This window comes from Pagrus pagrus (assembly GCF_965226575.1).
Source record: "Pagrus pagrus genome assembly, chromosome: 12".
Lineage (NCBI taxonomy): Eukaryota > Metazoa > Chordata > Actinopteri > Spariformes > Sparidae > Pagrus > Pagrus pagrus.
The window spans coordinates 15,949,786-15,968,714 of NC_140196.1; the positions used below are offsets into that span (position 1 = coordinate 15,949,786).

At 41.5% G+C, this 18,929-nt stretch overlaps 2 protein-coding genes across 4 annotated transcripts in view; one reads left to right on the forward strand and one right to left on the reverse strand.

The window, feature by feature from the left end:
- Window positions 1–2,064, forward strand: part of LOC311266762 (guanine nucleotide exchange factor VAV3-like) — a 50,444-nt gene extending 48,380 nt beyond the window's left edge. Inside the window, exon 28 of the mRNA XM_084369294.1 lies at window positions 78–2,064. Within this exon, the coding sequence (XP_084225420.1) occupies window positions 78–119 (42 nt within the window). The 3' untranslated portion in view covers window positions 120–2,064. The remainder of the gene's footprint in view (window positions 1–77) is intronic.
- An 11,556-nt stretch (window positions 2,065–13,620) lies between these two features.
- The window catches only part of LOC311266759 (netrin-G1-like), a 68,367-nt gene continuing 63,058 nt past the window's right edge, over window positions 13,621–18,929 (reverse strand). For all 3 annotated transcript variants that reach the window (XM_084369289.1, XM_084369290.1, XM_084369288.1), the window contains one exon: window positions 13,621–14,932. In XM_084369289.1, the coding sequence (XP_084225415.1) occupies window positions 14,694–14,932 (239 nt within the window). In that variant the 3' untranslated portion in view covers window positions 13,621–14,693. The remainder of the gene's footprint in view (window positions 14,933–18,929) is intronic.

The following is an 18,929-nucleotide window of genomic DNA, read 5'->3' on the forward strand; positions in this document are numbered from 1 at the left end:
CACCTAAAAGTATGTATCCTGACTGAGTTGATTGCTGCTGCCTGAATTACAGTATATCCTGTTTTGCTGCCTGACAGGTTGGTTGGTTTCCCTCTACCTACGTAGAAGAGGAGGACTGACTTCGCTGGATTATTGACGTCTATTCAGCGTCCACTCAAGACTGACCACCTCCAGTGAGCGTCATGCTGCTCAGCCACTCTGTGTGCCCTGCAAGTCAGATCTCTTCGACAAAACCCAGAGACTCAGACTTAAGAGGAAGCGGCAGTGCCCTCAAAAACCCTCTCCTGCCCTCTGACAGACTCACACACAGAGCAGATGTCAAATCACAGATTCCAGGAGTGTCACGCCATATCTCGCCTCTCTGCGGCATCGTCTGCCCCTGCGGCCCACGGGGAAGTGCATGTGCTGTGCCCAGATAAACCCACCTCCCTCCCTTCCTGCTCACCTTGTCTTATTATTGATGGCTCCATTGGCTGTCGTGAGACTTGCCTTGGCTGTCATCATGTTTCGATACCAGGAAGGCTCAGTCACCCAACTGGAACACAGATCCTGCTGACAGGGCACCGCCCAGGTACTCCACCATATTGAAATGCAGGCGGTGAGGAGCTTCGACTGTCGTTGGAACACTACAGCTCTCTTGACTTTTGTTTTCAACTTCCTGTCCAAAACCTATTTTATTTTTCTAACGTTGAATGACTGGACTGATATAAACAGCGTGATATTTAAATGCAATTGCTGAAATGCATTTTGACACTGTTTTGAAAAAAAGGATGGAAGATTTCAGCAGCGCAGCGTGAAGCACTGATCTGTAATTCACACGTGATGTGTTTGCAGTCTTGAATGACTATTAGTCTTGTGGTGCAAGAACTAATTTAGCCGTATCACAGCAGGACATCTGGAGACAATGTAGTTGATAATGTGGAAAAACTGATAAAGCTATGTATGTTTAATATTATTTCTTTTTAATCATTGTCTATTTTCAATCACCACCTCAACTTTAAGCACCATCTTTATGAGGCATATCATTGTTCTCACCTGAATGGAAAGCAATAGAAATACACTGCCAAGCGTTAGATGTGTAGATCGGTATCAGTCTGTTTGCTCAATACAACCAGCAGCTGGTTAGCTTAGCTTAGCTTATCGTGAAGCCTGGCTCTCTCTGAAGGCAATGAAATCTGCCTCTAAAGTTTACCAATTAACATGTTATATCTTCTTTGTTTAATCCATAAAAAACTAAATATTTAAATGATAATACTGGGTTTTATGAGGTTGTGTACGGGACTATTGCTTGGCTGGGAGCAGTGGTGTCTCGGAGTCTCTGCTCGTTGCCTGCCACACGGCGATGACAAGAATTAGTGAGCTTAAGAGGAATCCCCCTACCAGGGTGTATTTTGTTATGTTGGGCAAAAGCCAGGCTAGCTGTTTTTCCCCATTTTCCATTCTGTCTACTAAGATAAAACTAAACGGCTGCTGGCTGTAGCTTCATATTTAGAGGACAAACATGGGAATGGTATCAATCTTGTCATCTAAACTGTCAAGAAAGCGAATAAGTATTTCCCAAATTGTTGATTTAAGCCAAAACTGACTTGTTATGGCTGGTCCCCTGAGAGAAGGTGAATCATCTAAAGGAAGAAGGAACACACACTCGGATAATGTTTCACAATGTTTAGTGGCACTAAAGGAGAAAATAAAAAAAAGGTTCCCAGAGCTCATGTTTGGCTTCAGACACGTGAAGTCATCAAAGAGAAAAAATATGCACAAAAGGAATTACAAAGCCAAATAAGTGCGAGAGGTGCATGTGTTGTAGGTTTACACGTCACTGTGAGCTCCTTCGTCTTTTGATCATTCACTATGGAAACCGGAGAGCCCTTTTACATTCCACAGATATTGTGTTTACCTCAACTCTTTTTGGTTTCAGAATGAATGATTCAAGGGTGATGTAACCGCTGTTCACTGTAGAGCAAGGTAGCAGAAGGGCGTTAAGTGATGGTGTTTTCCTTCAAACGTTAACATCCCGCTAACCATGTGTGTGACATCAATATTTAATAAAAGTATGCTCTTTGAATTGTATTTCTGAAATTTGATAGGCTATTTCTCCTTCTTCAGGCCAATGTCTCATTGCGGGAGCAAAGCCTTTGCGGTTGCATCACAAATCAGAGCCGCGGCTGACACAGTTGTGGAGGTGAAGTGCAGAACTGTCAGGCCTCAAATAATGGCTCAACAAACAGAGCAGAAACGAGACACACCTGAAATCAGCTGTGGTATGGGAACATGTAAGCTCAGTGAAGGTCCGTGTTTTCTCTCTGAATGTGTGTCACTGAGACAGTCAGTCAAAGATGTTATTTTCTGCATGAGATCATTCCTCTCTTGTTATTGTTGACACGATTCACTAATTAAAAGAAAACATAGCTGTGACCTATGGAGGAGCATGTGAAAGCCCTTCAGGATTCTATAATTAATCTCCCCTTTTTAGGCGACAGTCATTTGTGAGATGTGATGCTGACATCATTTGCAGTCTGTGTGCAAGCACCGCTCGCTTTTGTGAAACGAGCCCTTTGTCTTTGGCTTTGTCTGGGGGAAAGCTGTTGTTATTATTGTCGAAATACAGAGCTATTTAACAGACATTTAATGTTTAAAAAATACACACAATCCATGGCCTTTTAGTGTCATGCCAATAACAGACAAGTGGTGGTCACAGCTTTATTAATAATGTTTGGAATTAAAAAAATGGCTGTATGCATTAAGTTCTTTATCAGTGCAAAAGCTTTTTTTCCATGTTTGATGTATTTGACATCAGTTGATGAGCTCTCTTCTACTGATTTACAGACTTAATTAATAATTCACTACCTTTTGTATGTATGTTTTTTTCAATGCAACATTCAGGAGAAATACACGGTCAAATATGAGAACACATGTATACACCAGAGTCTCACAATATCAGTATTCTTGTAAAGTAAACATTCCTCCAGGCTTACTTTCCCCCCACTGCTCTGCAGCCTCTCTAATGACCAAACTCAGCAGAGGGAGGGCTCTGCTGGGCTAACTGTAACCCTCCCGTCACAAAGAGGCAGAAAGAATGGCTCCCCTAATACTCTTCCTCTCCTTAATCTGCCTGTTCCTGTCTTAGCCAAAGAGATGAAAGGCGATGACAGAGAAGTTGGACAGCAGCCAGGGAGAGAGAAATGGGTGTACAAGGTTGCACGGTGTAGATAAAGTACAGGCAGAACGAGGATGGTGCGTGCGGGTATGTGCGCGTATCCGAGAGGGAGAGAGACAAAAGGCAGATGGAGAGAGAGAGAAGGAAGCCGTGCATCATCTTCATCTGTCTGAATGATCTCCTTAACCCCCAGTCTTTGCCAGTCAGCCCCTCTGGATCTCTATATGGGGTTAAACAGGGATTTAGCGAAAGCTGAAGCTGCCCTTAAATACGGTGAGCTCTCAGTTCCTCTCAAAAGGGCTCAACTCTCCGAAAGACTTTATCTGTGAGATTTATATTCAACTGCTGACTTGTGACCATCAACCCCCCTTACAAAATCATAAAACTATAACTACAGAGTTTTTTCTGGATTCAGGCAAGACATAAAAAAAGGTGCCTTGCAAAAGAAAAGAGGGACGGAGAAAAAAGACGTCCAGTCCTGTGAAAAAACCCCAGAGGCTGTGGAAGACGACATTTACTATTTAATGGTCGAAATGACATGACGCCATAAAATGGAGATTTGACTTGATTGAAGGTGACTCAGTCAAAAACGTAGCCAATAAATCAAAATTCCCATTGATTTTGTAAAACAGCAATTAATTGTTGAAACATTACATTTACACTCCTGTCTAAACACTGTATTTACATTCAGAAACATAGGCAGGCATGGCAGGATTGTGTTAAAGTCTTATGGTTGGGATGACAGTGGATGCCATTAATGGTCAATGTTGGTTTCTGAAGATGATCTTTTTATAACTTTGACCGTGACCACAAGCAATATCTCAATGAGGGAATTTAATGACTTGTTAAAGGCTAAAGGCTTCCATTTAATGCACGGTTGCCCAAACTATTTTACTTGGAAGACCAAAACCATAACTTTAAGTTGGGCCATGGGCCAAAACACATACTGGTATTATTAAAATGCAAAATTATTAATTGACTGACTTCCTGTACAAAGTGTCACTCTGCCTGCTGCTCAGATTATGAAATATAATGAATAATTGATGTCCCTTTTTTTGGTCAAGAAAAAAATAAAACAAAGTAAGACAAGAATTGTTATTTCATAATATATATATATATATATATATATATATATATATATATTTTTTTTTTGGTTAGGGTTAGAAATATCTGTTGGGCCAAACTGAACCTTATGACAGGCCAACTTTGGCCAGCCCTGATCAAGTGTAATCAGGAGGTCAAGTTCATCATGAATATCCAGTGAAATCCACATCTGTAGATGGATATGCACAGATTTTTTCCTTTTCCTTTACCATCATCAACAGGTCATAATTACATTTATTGAGTATAGTATATAGTATAATTAATAAATAAATAATTAATTAGACAACTAGTGATGGGGAGTCTGGCTCCTTCGGCTCCCTAAACATTCAAAACATTATTATGTGTATCGCACGTTTTATATATACTGAACAATGTTTTGTATATTGGCAACCAGCACAATATCCAAAATCTCACCATGTTGAGTCGTAATTTTACCAAAGTCATTATAAAATAATTACATTCTGTTTTTATCTACGTATTGTATTTATGTCCCAAAGTTTCTGGAATAGGGTTTGCAAATTAAGATGATGAACGTGGTCAATATTACCTGCTTAATATCAGCAAAGGTGTCATGCTGATTTTAGCGTTTCACTGTGCCAAAGAGCAGACTCCCCCCAGACTGGTTGAGAACGCTTACTCTTTCTAATTTATTAATAGAAATATCATTAAACAAAAATGTCTGGGAATTGAGATGAATTTTTCCGGAGAAGGAAGGAATGAGAAAAAGAAGGTAAGGCGACGACCACCCTCCACCCTCCACCCTCCTCGCCTCAATGGTGTTGCTAAGTCTCTGTGAGGACTCTATCAGTGCTACCCAGCAATTAAGATCTCACAGATCAAAGCAGCCTAAATGAGCTAATCCTCAGAGAACCGCTGCTCTCTCCTCCTCTGTCTATCGCTCTCTTCCCCTCTCTATCTCTCCCTCACCCTAGTTACTTCCTCTTGACTCATGGCTCCATGTGCTGACTGCGCTTTGATGCTTGACAGCGGTGGGTCTCTTAAATGTAAAATGGTGAATAAATGTGCATTAATGGGTAACGCTTTCATATCCTTAATGCCAATTTGCACAGGCTGGGGAGCATGTTTTCAAAGGTCTTAAGACGTAATTGGTGATCATGAATCTCTAGCTACTCTATCTGATGCCCACATGCGGTGTAGCTGAGTGCAAAAGCCCAACGCGAACTCAGTGGAGAGACGTTCTCTGCGCTTGGTAACAAGCAATATTAATACATCTAAAACTTACGGTGCAACGAGCCCCCTCTGAGTGTGGTGAGTTGGAACCGGCATTGGCGAAAAACCAAGTGACAGCTTTGAGGTCAATAGTTGTTCAAAGGAGCGTGACGCCGCTAGCCGCTTAGCAGGTCGGTCATTATCATAGAAAAAGCAGAGCATCTGCCTTTGACTCCTGCGGACAGGTTTAACGAGGTGGCGCTGCTCGTCATGGGGGCCGCTTTGGCAGGGCCTGTCCGTATCTCACCCCTCCTGCTCCTTCTCTCTCCCCCCCGTCTCCTTCTTGTTCTCCAATCCCTTCCTCCGGGTCTGCCAAACAGGGGTGTTCGTGTTTACTGCTGCCTCTTTCCATCAGGGAACTATTGTTTCATGGCGGGCTTTTGTGATGAAGGCTTCTGTCTTCCCTCCTTTATTTCTCCCCACTGTAACTTGAATCTCTTTGTTTTTGTGTGCCCGTTGTCTGCCTCTAAACTAACCCTTCTTGTGTCCCTGCCAGTCTGTCTCTCTCACTAACTGTCTGTTTCTTCTCAAACCGCTTCTTTGTAGCAGCTCTTTGTTTTGGGATTTTCTGCCACCGCTGCCACCTGTGCCTCTCTTCTCTCCGATACATGAGACAACAGTCCTTGGATTAACCGATTCCGTCACCAGCACAGGTTTGTAACACATGGAACAAGTCATTTTTGTGAAAATAACGGACTCGTTTGTTGATAGTAGTTCAACTGAAGTTAAAGGTTTGGTTTGCACAAATACAAAAACAACAAAACTTCAACATATTTTTATTTTTAACCTGAGTGGTATTCAGCAATGCAGAGAGTTGTGTTTTTTATTTTGAAGTATCCATTTCTGATGTCACCCTAATACAGTGGAGGTGACTTGCTTTTACTGAAAAAATAGTCCCTTTGAAAACTGACAGCGAGGTCTGAATTATCAAGACGAACTGAAGACTGTGTCTAGACAGAGATATTGCCTTTGAATTGAGAGGGGTTAAAAATAAAGCGCTACGTATACATCTATCTGTGCCTTTCACTTTGAGCTGATGCGAGTCAACACATCAGGGCACATCAATGTTGCTTTCCGTAGCTTCAATGCATGTCAGCTCCTTAGAAAAGCAGCAACTATATCACATTTGTGCTACAGACGTCCATTGACACGCACCGAACAGTGGCGGCCTTTAGCATCTAAGGGACTATTATCTTTGTTGTTTGTGTCCATTAGAGAATTAAACAGTTTGACGAAGTGTTTGAGCTCTGCATCGTGTGTCTGGAGGTCACGTATTTCGCTGGTTTCAGGCACAGTGACCAGTATGTCGGTGATGATCGTGTCGTCAGTCTTCCACTTGTAGTTGTGGTGTCCTGTGTTTATCTGGCAAAAGTCTGCTAATGTCTGAGAAAGTTGTTAATATTTTGGTTCAAGTACAATAAAAGTGTAGAATCCGATCACGCAGCCAGGAGCCGCCATGTCGAATTTCACACCTCACCGCCGTGGTCTCCTGATCTCACAGAATCTCACACTCCTGTCTACTGAGTTCACAGAAGGGCCACACAGGAAGACAGTTCACTGTATATAGAAAAGAGGGTGAATTATTTAATCATGTCAGGAACGAGGGCATGGGCTGTTTCCATTGAAAAGGGCGAAGATATTGCTATGGCCAACAATGGCGCCCAATGATACACTCTGTCTTGGCAATGTATCTTTTCTGGTACTCAGGGTATTGTCTTATCAGGCAAACCCAACCCATCTGGTGTCTTTTTGAATGGTAGAGCAAAAATACTAAATGTTAAAATTTCCTACATATGATTTCTAGGACTCAATCTCTAGAGGAATGGATGCCAGTCTTTGTGCCTTGAAACAGCCGATAATCTTTCGCACAATCTACAGGTACGTTATTTTTGTTGTCCTAGTCAGAAGTGTTTATACAAAACCCAGGTACCAACATCAACCTCACATCCCTCCCAGCATGTAAAATAAAAATGAGGATAAACAGTTTTCTTCGAAGCTGCGGGGTCTCTCGAATAGACTGTAAACGGTATCTTTTATTTATGGACAGATTTGGTGTGAGACATAAATAATTTCTTCAACATGGTGTCGGGGGCTTGCGGTGCCAATCCCGGCCGGGGCTGATTTGCAATTTAGGTGTGGCACCGAAGGCCAGAAGAGCTGGATTTGGCATTGAGAAAAAAACAGACAAGAGCTGTGATCGTGTGTGACACTGAATAGGATTACCATCTGTAGCCGAAGAGCCGATTGCTGCCCTGGATTGTATTGAAATGAGGGGACATCAGATTGGTTTGTGGTCGTGACAAGAAAGCAGATACATATTTTTTTCATAGCTTTTGCTTAGCACAAGAATCTCTGTCCTTACTTAAAGCCATTGCAGTCCTCAGCGATGAAAGGAAAGTTAGGAATGAAATAGATGACCTGTGAGTGGTTTATGAGTGGTATTTTTCACATCTTTCTTGAACTAATGGACGGGTGCAGAGTGGAAACATTACTTCCTGTTTAGTCAGTCCTAAGAACCCTGAAAGGCCAGTAGGAAGAAAGGTATTTCCATTATGTTCCAGCTGAGGCAGCTTAACTTCCTCTTTGTTCTGTCTATTGATTCTAGTGTACTCTGGCTCTGTGCACCAAGCCAGCGAACCACCCACCAGCTGTCCTTGCGATGTCACGGATGTGAATAGGAGTTTGATAAAGCCACAGATGGCATGCTGCTCCCTCCCCTCCATAAGTGCCATTCCTGATGCGTTGCCACATAAATGGAGTCGATACAATTTCTACCGCTGGAGCTGAAAAATTGATTAAGATGGAGAGGGCGGAAGGTCCTATGGATGTCGGCGAGACAGTGCGCCGGGCTGCATGTACAGTATGTGTTGTATAAATAAAAGCAGGAGGTGCACTCTTACATGGGTGTGTGCGTCATGCTGTTTCATTTGATTTTCAGCCTTTTTTTACCAGCCCATTGCACACTTATCTAATACCCATCTAATAAAAGTTGAATCAAAGCACAAAAGCATCAGTGTCTATTCATTTTCTGTCTTTTTATTTAAACATGCTGTAAGGAACTTTTAACTGATTATGAAAGAGGTTCAGTTTAATACTGATGCCTTTATTTCATCTACACAAGACCATCAGTGACAGTATGGGCTATTTCTATATAGTCATTTTTCATGCCTGCCACAAGGTCAGATTCCAAAAATTTCATTTATTTTTTAGTGGTTGAGTGCAGAGGATGAACTGAGGAGTCTCACAGGTTGAGGAAAGAAGCTGCTCTGTAGTCTGGCGGTACGGCAGCGGATACTTATCATTTTATGTTAGCTTCGCTACTGTGATATATCTTGCTCTTGGTTTATGATTATGATCAAACATTACTAGGGAATGTTGATAACGCCAGCTTTCTCAACCAAACTTACTGTTATCAAGCAATCAGATCTGTTAGCTGTGGGATTGCATCAGCACTAAAACTATTGTCGTATTACAGTTATTACAGCTGTGTTATAAACAGAAAAAAAATGTGAAAAATCACATTGGGTATTTATTTTATTTGCTTCCAAATATAAATAAATAGGATCTCTACGACACAAGGCAATGTATACCACTACTGTCCACAGGGACGACCAGAATCAACCCTACATGAAAGTTCCTTGAAGCTGCCTTCATTTATTTCCTAATTAAAAAAAATATATACATGTCAGTACAGCATGATAGATGTGATGATATGTAAAAGATAAATATATTCTCACAAAAGGAGAATTCTACCCTGTATCACTGATTTCTCCCCGCGGCGCTGCTCTGCACTACTGTACCACACCTTTTTATAATAAGCTTGTTGTATCTCAGAAGGGAAAGTAAATCAGATAGAATGATTTGCACATGTGCTGGCCCCTGACTGAGGCTGAAATTTATAAGGCCCTGTCAGATTAGCATTTGAAAAAATATGATTTTGCAGTGAAATGCTGATTCCGCTACGGGGGACAGGGTACACCTGAACCAATGTTTCAAGTGGAGTTTGGTTACGAGTGCCATGGATGAATAGCAAGCTGTCTCGACAGTGCTGCAGACAGGTGAAGAGGAGGCTATCGTAGCTTATGCCGAGTTCTCCATCGACTTTTATTTGACTGAGATATTGTTCTATCAGCAACCAAGCTAACACGCTTGCTACCAGTTGGACATGACAGTTGGAAAGCTTGCTAGAGCAGAGTTGATTTGGTGAATAAAGTAAAAATAAAGTAAAATTGTGACTGACTAGCTCTAGCATGCCCCCGGCTGGCTATCGACTATTTCAGTCAGCATTCTCCTCCCTTCAGTGATCTGTGTTTTACTGTTTTCAAAATCCCCATCCCGACAGGAAACAACAACAACCTCAGAGCAATCCCAAAAAACTGTAAGTTACCCTAATCCTAACCTGGTAGCTAATAGTACCAACCTAAACAAGCCAGCAGCTGTTGACTAATATCTGCAGGGATTCAGCCATTTTAATGCCAGGGCTCGCCTTGCAAAACATGTTCACCCTGACGCTACTTGGCGTGGGCTGCATTGCTACATCCTGGGCTGAGTGCCACCCAAGGTGATGGTGATCACTTTTAAGAAATACAAAACAAGACAGAGCCAGAAAGACAACAGGTGCAGACAGACCTTTTTATCCAGCGCTAACAAAGCACTGCAAGACTGGTGAGTTTAGCCCGATTGCCACAGACGTAAAATTACAAACAATTCAATCCAACAGCTCAAAATCTGTGCCATAACTGTACAGTACAGTAGTGTTAATTTGGCACTCGCAATCATTTTGCAATACTAGGTGTAACCTTTCTTCAAATGGTCGATATCTCATGCGACAATTCCTTTTCTGAACAAATGCACAAACAGACAAGCAAATAAATAAATAGATAAATAAAGCATCTCCCATTGTCAGGCAGCAGGCGGCTGTCGCTTTATGTGAATTGTGCTGCAGCTCAAAAGAAGAGAGGGTCTTTGTAGAAGCTGCAATGCTCCATACGGAGCCGTACGCTCGTGGTTTCATTTCTGTGTGTGACGGGTCAAGGACGACTTGTTGATACAATAGTATATATATAGTATATGGTATAAAAAGTCATGAAATATAATATACAAGCTGTAAATACACTACAACTACTTTCTAATTAAACTTACTTAATGAACTAGGCTTTGCATCCCAGTTTCAGCATATGTATTAGTAATATTCAAACGGTTGGCATAAAATGTAAAGCATGGGACTTTATATAGCACCACTCATCATATATGCATAATTTACAGTGTTGACTGACAGAAAAGTTTAGCTCCCTGTGTCTGAACAGAACTAATTTATGCTTTAAGTTCTACTGCTGTGGATTGATCAGCTGAATATGGATATAGGATTGCCTATAAGCTGAGTGCCTCAGTCATGTTGCTGAGCCTCTTCTTTCCCAGATACTGAATACCCCTTGTCTTATGTTATGTAACTTTCTGTTGGTGCCACCAGCGCTGACAGTGGCAGAACACAAGGACTGCTTGTGTCTAAAAATGTCCTCCTAATACCGCCTCCTGAGTCTCAGAAGTGAAAGGAGGAAGGACAAGGCGTTGCTGTGGCACCGAACCGTGGGGAACATCACTAGCGAACAAAATCCTCAGGTCTTTTCTGTGTTTGCTGAATTCTGACCCCTGAAAAAAAACCAAAGAAAACTCCAGAATTGTTCCAAAAAGTCATTATCATAAAATGTCCCACTATTGGCATATGTAGATTTAATGTCAGCATTCGTGTTAAGCTATTTATTCATGCATATGTTCAGTGATGCTGTTCATGCTGTAGTTGTTACTTTTGCTGTTTTTAAATCTGTAAAAAAAAAAAGAAAGAAAGAAAGTTGCTTTAAATATTCCCATGACCATCGTCCAACAGTAAGCAGGCCATGAAGAGAAATTATGGCGCTCATTTTCCCTCCGTAGCTGAAAATGTCGATGTTGGCAGTTTGTTGCACTTGCTCATGAGGCAGAGCAATGGTCTCCATCCAGTAGTTCATCAACCTTTTGTGCCATAATCTGCATTTAAGTGCAGGAGACTTGGATTTAACCTTAAAACTTTTTTGCGCTAATAGCTAAACACAGCCCAAAGCCAGGAGCAAGTGTCATAAAACACCAATTTTATTGCACTAACATGTCATAAAGGTAATTGTCTTTCACACACACACACACACACACACTGGCCCTTAAACACTGCTGTAAAGCTTCTTTTCCTCGAACTGTCACCACAAATGGTCTCAAGTGTGCCACTTCACATTCTGCAGAGCCATATCAACGAAGACGAACCTTGAACAAAACTATTAAATCACAGAAGGCCTTACAACTGTAGTCCTGGAAAGATTACTGTGTTTGGGGTGAGAATTATTTGACAGTTTAAGTCACATCTGCAGTCTTGAAAACAGCAAGTGACATTTCGCTTTTCCCGTCCCCATTCTGCACGATGGACTATCAAGCTTTCTGTTCTTGCGTGGAATGAATGCAAATGAAAACCAAGACAGATTTATAATATTTTAAACAACTGGTCCTTGATTTCAGACAAGTGGACGATAGCAGACTAACCCATTTGTTGCTGGCACCTATTGGTGGCTGTAATGACAGCTGTTGCTGAAGATTTCATACACTATAGCTAAATAGCTAAGCTAACATTCGCTCCATAAGTTGGTTGAAAACGCCATCTCCAGCGGACTTCTTATAATTCGTATATTCATATAGACAAGTGAAATGTCCTTTAAAGCCGTCCGGCATTCGTATGTCATCTCAAGAGATCGCCTTGGAAAGAAGAAGCAGCTTTTAAAGAAAGATTAAAGCTGCATGCCCAAGGAAAAGAGTCTCCATGTGGAAGACATGAAAATAAAGAAATAACATTCATGTAAAACGTTACAAAAGGAAAGGCTTTAAGGATAAGGACTAACCAGTGGGTTTGGCGAGCATACTGTAACGTTATCATTAACAAGGTTAGCTAGGTTCAATGTAAACGTACTCAAATCCTGAAGTGAACTGGACAGATGCGCAGTAGCCCTTACTCTTATGGGCCTACCGTCAAAGTTGGAAAGCACTACAGTGAATAATGCTGGGTTAATTCTGTAGGTGGTAAGCTAGCTTGCTGAACATGCAAACAATTGCAGCTTACCTTTAAGCAGAGAAACACAGTGTTTTATCCATTCCCTCTTGTATTTTTGGTTTGGAAGGGTTAATAAAACTCTTTATGTAATTGCTTTTGATAAATCCCAGCGCTCATTACCTCCACGTGTGCAGAGATCCAAGCTCGACATCCCTGCTGCGCAGCTGTAAGCTTATGAAAGGGCAATCAACGTTTTGGGGAGTAGTTTCGCAAATGGTCAGTTCTTCAAGGAATTACTTGTATTACTGATTTATTTTCTCATTGAAATAAATTGACAATCACATTTCCAGCACACCTCTCTTATTATTTACACAGTGTTTCAAACTCCTCATCTTTGTTTTCCAAAAGTGGCTTTCTCCATCAAAAAATGCATTCGCTACTCTTTTCATCGACAGTGTCATTTAATGAGAGGCACTTACAGTAGACTCTAACACAATTAGGTGTTTCATGACAACCTCGGGAGGAAAATTAATCTCTCAAATGAAATTGGTCTCAGTGCTCAATATGTCACCCAGTGGGATGCGACTTCATTTCTATTCATTGACCCTCCATGAATTACGGCTCATTTCGTGAACGTGTCGCTTCTCGGAGGCTCCCGCAGCAGGATGCAGGCTTTCAACCGTACCGGCTCAGAAAACCTTTCCCTCTTTCCATTTGATTCAAGGATTAGATCTGATTAAAGATTTGAGCCGGACAACCTCTGCGACAGCCGTGCAATCTCCCTTTTCCCAAGTCTTCTTGTTAAATTTACATAAAGCTGATAGGATTTTGGCTCGAAATTCTTCTGATTCTCCCATGTTTCACGAGCACAACAAGGATGGGTTACCCCACATGAGAAAAAAAACAACCTTAGTCATAGAAGAAGGAAGTGATTCGCTGACTGATATTATGTTGCCAGCGACTGTTGCTTCAGTGAATAGGTCGACGACTGGCATTGATAGCTTTCATAAATCCTCTAAAATAACATTCAGCTATTGTCATTGGCTGGCGCCTATCTACAAACAATACACCTCTACACTCTACACATCTTGTCTCAAATGTCATATTACGACTTCATAAAAAAAAAAACTGTTCAACAACAAGACAAAGACATGTTTTTCTTTTTCCCTTTGGTGGAAGTGTATTGTGTACGTGTGTATGTAAACATAGTTTTGACAGCAGCTCTCAAATGAAGAGAACCATGTGCCACACAAGCAAAGAAATAATACAACCAAACTCCTTACGCACTCAGAGTCCACATCTAGGACAGGTTGGCAGCAATAGAAAACAAGTAATACATCTTTTTGTTTTTGCGTAGTCATGAAAATATCTGTTTTATACAAAAATTAAATACAGTTACAGTATGTTACAACTTTTTTTTTTTTTGTTCCCATACAGGTGAGCTCAAGCATGACTACAAAGCCTCTGAAAAAGAAAACGAAGAAGTACTAGGTTGGTACTCGTCAAGGGGCTTGATAATAATACATGTGCAGCATTTGGCAAAACAACAGACACCCTTCAGCAAAGTAAAATCACCAGAGTCACCAAAGCACAGGGAGGAGAGAGTGAGGGGGAAAGGGGGGGAGTGAGGGAAAAGGGGGAGAGAAGTAGTAGGTAACAAGTAAGGAAGGAGGCGGTGAGGCAAGATGTTTTAAGATGTCCCCGTCCACATTATTATTTTTTAATAACTTCAGATGATACTTAGAAATCATGTGTCTAGTTTTGTACAGTTTGCTCTTAGAATGTGGGTGGCTCTATCCGAGTCTCCAGCCTGCCTTTAATGAAGTATCAGCCAATGACATACAATCACACAGCGAGGGCTCCAACCATTTTCCTCTGTGAAATAAGACAGCAGTGACTTCACCAAGCCTTTCATAAATCCATATTCAGTATAATAGATCAGTGCACCACCTGTTGCACTCGTAACACCCACCACTGTGTTCTTGGAGATACAAAAGAGTTGCTTATATTGTATTTTTAGCACATTGTCCAGACATCCTTTGTCCTTCATGTCCTTCATGTCCTTAAGGTTGAGAGTTCAGTCTCAACATATGTGGTCTTGGGTTTTGGTTGAGGATGGGAGGCCGTTCGGGTCTCTCAGCAAAGGGAAACAATCAATAGAGGGAGCACTACGAGGGTAAGAGCGAGCTGGCGGCCGACGGCGGGATGATTGAAGGAGGCCCGTCCAGACAATTGGTCATCACACTCCCCGGGGCCCTGGCAGCGAGCTCTCTCGCACAGGACGCCCGTGAAGCCGGGGGTACAGTGGCACCGCTGATGGTGGTGGCACGTGCCACCGTTCTGACAGCGCAGCATAGCGTTGTCACACACCCGAGCTGCGGAGACAAAGCAAAAAGGGCAGGGGAGACAGGAAGGGGTGATTAATAGATCACTCCTTGATAGGGCGGCGGAGAATATCAACAGGCGAGTTCACAGGGCACAAGCTGCCTCTTCGTGTCCTGTCTGCATCGCTCTGTGTCCTCCGAGCACAGCTGACACATTAGGAAGGGTGAAGCCAAGGACTTTTGTGTAGTGTGCATACGAAGAGGAGGCAGATAACCAGGGCGCATCCTGTATGAATGCTAGAATGCAGCCCACAGCCTGTGAAAACCCCTTCCATAAATGATTGTTTATGACAAAAGCACACAGACAGACATTTTATGGGTGCAGGGATATTTTTAGGAGCACCAAAGGGAGCAAATAATCCTGGCAAAACAAAAAAGCAAACAAACCATGGCAGTGATGACGTGAAATTAATGATTAGTGAATAAAATGATGCCAGCGTATTGTGAAACAGCTCCTCTCTGCAGGACAGGAGAATTAAATTTTGCTCCCCCATGGCACTCAAAGAACAGAAAGAGGAGACGACACGGGATGGATACCCGGCTCCACCTACAGCACCACCGCCACCTTTGATATGCAAATAAGCATTTCCAGGTAATTCACCAATTGCTGTTATCTTCTTCTGTGTGGTTGACATTAAAACAACCCTTCAAGAAGAAGAGTACATGCTGTCTCAGGGCCGCATTGTTTTAGTGGCCACCGAACGATGCATTGTTTTGATATACAGTGGATTGATTTGGACTACATAAGCTGATGTTCACATTTCCAGACAAAAATTCACGACTCAATTATCCCAGGAAGCCCCTCTGCTGGCAGAGGTGAAATCCTGGAAGAGGTAATATTTGCCAAGAGATTTCAGTGTAATTGGATATCTCTCCCTGCATAAATAGTAATCACAGTTTTGGTTTTCAGTAATGTGGCTCATGCATCAGAATAAACTCAACAAATAATCACGCCTTCTGCCAAAAATGATTAAACATATTCCCATCCCTTTCTCACATACACCACTACTGCTGTGTTTTTATATGGATTCCACCTGTAGATATGGGATTGTATTGTCATTAATGGCTTTTCAATAATTTTGCGATGAAGTGTTGGATGTGTGTCTTTGAAAGCTCCGAGAGACGTGATGCGACAGCCTTGTTGTCTTCGACTGTTTTAATGTATTTTTAGAAGGATTGATAATGATAGCGTTCTAAGAGCAGTTCCTCCAGTCAGTCAAGCTCCTTACTTAAAATGCAGCGAGGTCTTGGGGCTGCGTTGCATGATAGATTTCTCCCCGTATGATTGTTGAACACTGCTGCGAAATAATGAGTCTGGCAAGAAGCCACTGCTCTTTGATTCAGATTCAGAGTCTGACACCCAAACCTGACATTTACCAGTGATGTTTTAGATATAGATTTAAAAATCTTTGTCGAAAAAACTTTTTTAAATCGATGTTGGGAACATGAAGTCATAATGTTTATATTTAGATTAAACCCACACACAGGAACACAGGAGACCCTGATGTGCAGATCACAACATGAATAAGCTGTTTGTTTACATTCATTTTCCTTTGAAGGGGAAGTCAATACAGCCAGAAAAGAACTGTGGTGCAGATTTTTGATAATTTTCATAATTAGAGGCGGTAGCACAGCTGTGAAAGAGATTGCATTATAATTACTTTAATATTAGTAGGCAAGGAGCTGCCTGACATGGCTTCAGCCATCGCAAGTCAGCTCCTCTCATTCCCTTTATAGGCACTGCCCTCCCTTCTTATCATGACCACTGAAAATGTCTGCAGGATTAGCAACGACGCAACATTTTATACATATTTTGCAAAGATGATACAAAGTAAGAACGTAATGCTTTTAATTTAATCACTGTTTTTATTAAACTTTATATGTGAAGTGAACTATGCTCAGCTTTACTAAGTGTCTATGCAGCTCATTGTTTTGTTATTCCTGCCCACTCTCCCTTTTTGGTTCACTCTTGCTGCTCTTGTAGGATCATTTTCAGCATCTGCAGGCAGCTGTTATTAGCAAAAGCCAGTGCGCCCTTCTTGCCCAGCATGTCTTCAGATATTAAGCAACTACCTGTTTAAAATCAGTGGAATATTTAGCATCTTAAGAGTCAGATATTTTGCTCAGGAGTTGGTGGAGACCAAGGTGAGAAGAGAGTGAATAATTGACTTCTATGAACAGAAACACGGCTCCAAATAAATGCTAATGCTCTCTGTCTGCTGGATGTGTACACGAGCAACTATTTACTTAGCAACGTGATTTCTCTGTTGCGTTTACAGCTTATTTCCATTGGCCCAAAGTGTTCGAAAATATTGGTCAGTGCAGGTTTAATTATACTCATATTTCAAGTCTAATCCTAACCAAAACCTGTCCTTAGTCAGTCCACTGTGTCAGTCCACAGTCCAAATGAACACCTTACTAGTACAAAAGTGTCTGTGCTTGAACCTTTGCATGTATGATAATGGACTCCTGAGTCTCAGAGTGCTACTGCCCCGTCCTCTGTGGGTTCAAACATTAATGGCCTTCTGGCTACGCCGCAATCAGTAATGCCAGCTTTCTAATTTTACAGCTAATGGAAAACACCTGCTCTGTGTGTTTTGGTCAAAATTTCCAATGGGATTGGCTGAGTCTCCATCGTCTAGTCTACACATTAACTTTGTTGCCTGTGGCCGGAGGATAATCTGTGTGTCCTCCAGCAAACCCTCAGGACCATTGTCTTTCTAAAAGCATCTGTAGGCCAATTAGTTTTCTTTTCTACAGGCTTAAGCCTGCGGTGTCTTTGTTGAGCAACGGGGCTCGACTGTCATAACAAAATACAGTGCGAAATAAGTCAATTATCTTGTGTCACTCAGAAAAAAGCTCACATAGTGACTGAATATGTGAAATAATAAGTTTGTAGATTTGATTGGCATCTTCAGTTCCAGTCTATTATATGTAAGATGAAACTTGTCAGTGCTAAAACAATTTGGGACTCCAGTACAATAATACATTTAGACATGCAGAGATATAATCAATATAACTTATTTAAATCTGATCATTTTATGTAGGTTTAAATATGAAATATAAAATGTAATTATAATCTCATAAGGGATGTTTAAAGGGACAATTTACTAATTAGTATTGCACTACCATAACATTTGGGGACAGATCTGAAAATGATGCATCAAAATTACAGCAGCAGCGCCTTAAATATCTTCATATTTAGTCTATTAAGCATGGGTCAAGCCCCCAAAACACTGGCTACTACATCTACCACAATGCAACTCAATAGTGGGGCATTTTTCAATCCTGTTCCTGGGGGCCTCCTGCCCTGCATGTTTTAGATGTTTCCCTGCCCAAACACACCTTGTTCAAATGAATGTGTCTTTATCACACTTCAGCAGAGCCTGATGACGAGCTGATCACTCGAATCCGGTGTGATTCAAATAATAAAGCAGAGGTCACTAATAGACGGACTGCGGTTCGGGTCTAGACTTAGACGCCGTCCCACCCGGACTTGTACCCATGATGAATTATTGGGAGTAATTACATTTTGATGGAGTGTTTCTATTTTAATTGGCACAGCTTTTCCAGCCTTTACGGTACTGGTTTAGTGGCCCCTGGAAACCCACAGACCAATTGAAGGCGGTGTAAATCATCTCCTGTGACGCTAATGATCCAATCAAATCAACACATTTGGACAAGCTAACTGTTTTTAATACAGTTGGTCGAGAATGTGACGACGTGAAATTGAGTGAACAAAAAGAAAAAAAGAGGAAACTCAAGGTTTTTTGTTTTTTTATTTATTTTTTATTTATTTTCTAAAATGAGGCACTTTATTTTAAGAGGCTATTTTTTTTCCCTTACTGGACCTCTTTGAATTTTAATTGAATACCCCTGATCTAAAACATGCAGGGCGGGGGGGCCCCAGGAAGAGGATTAAAAAATACTACAATAATGTATTGTGTTAGAAACTCACTGCTTGGCAAATGCCAGTATTGTTCAAACT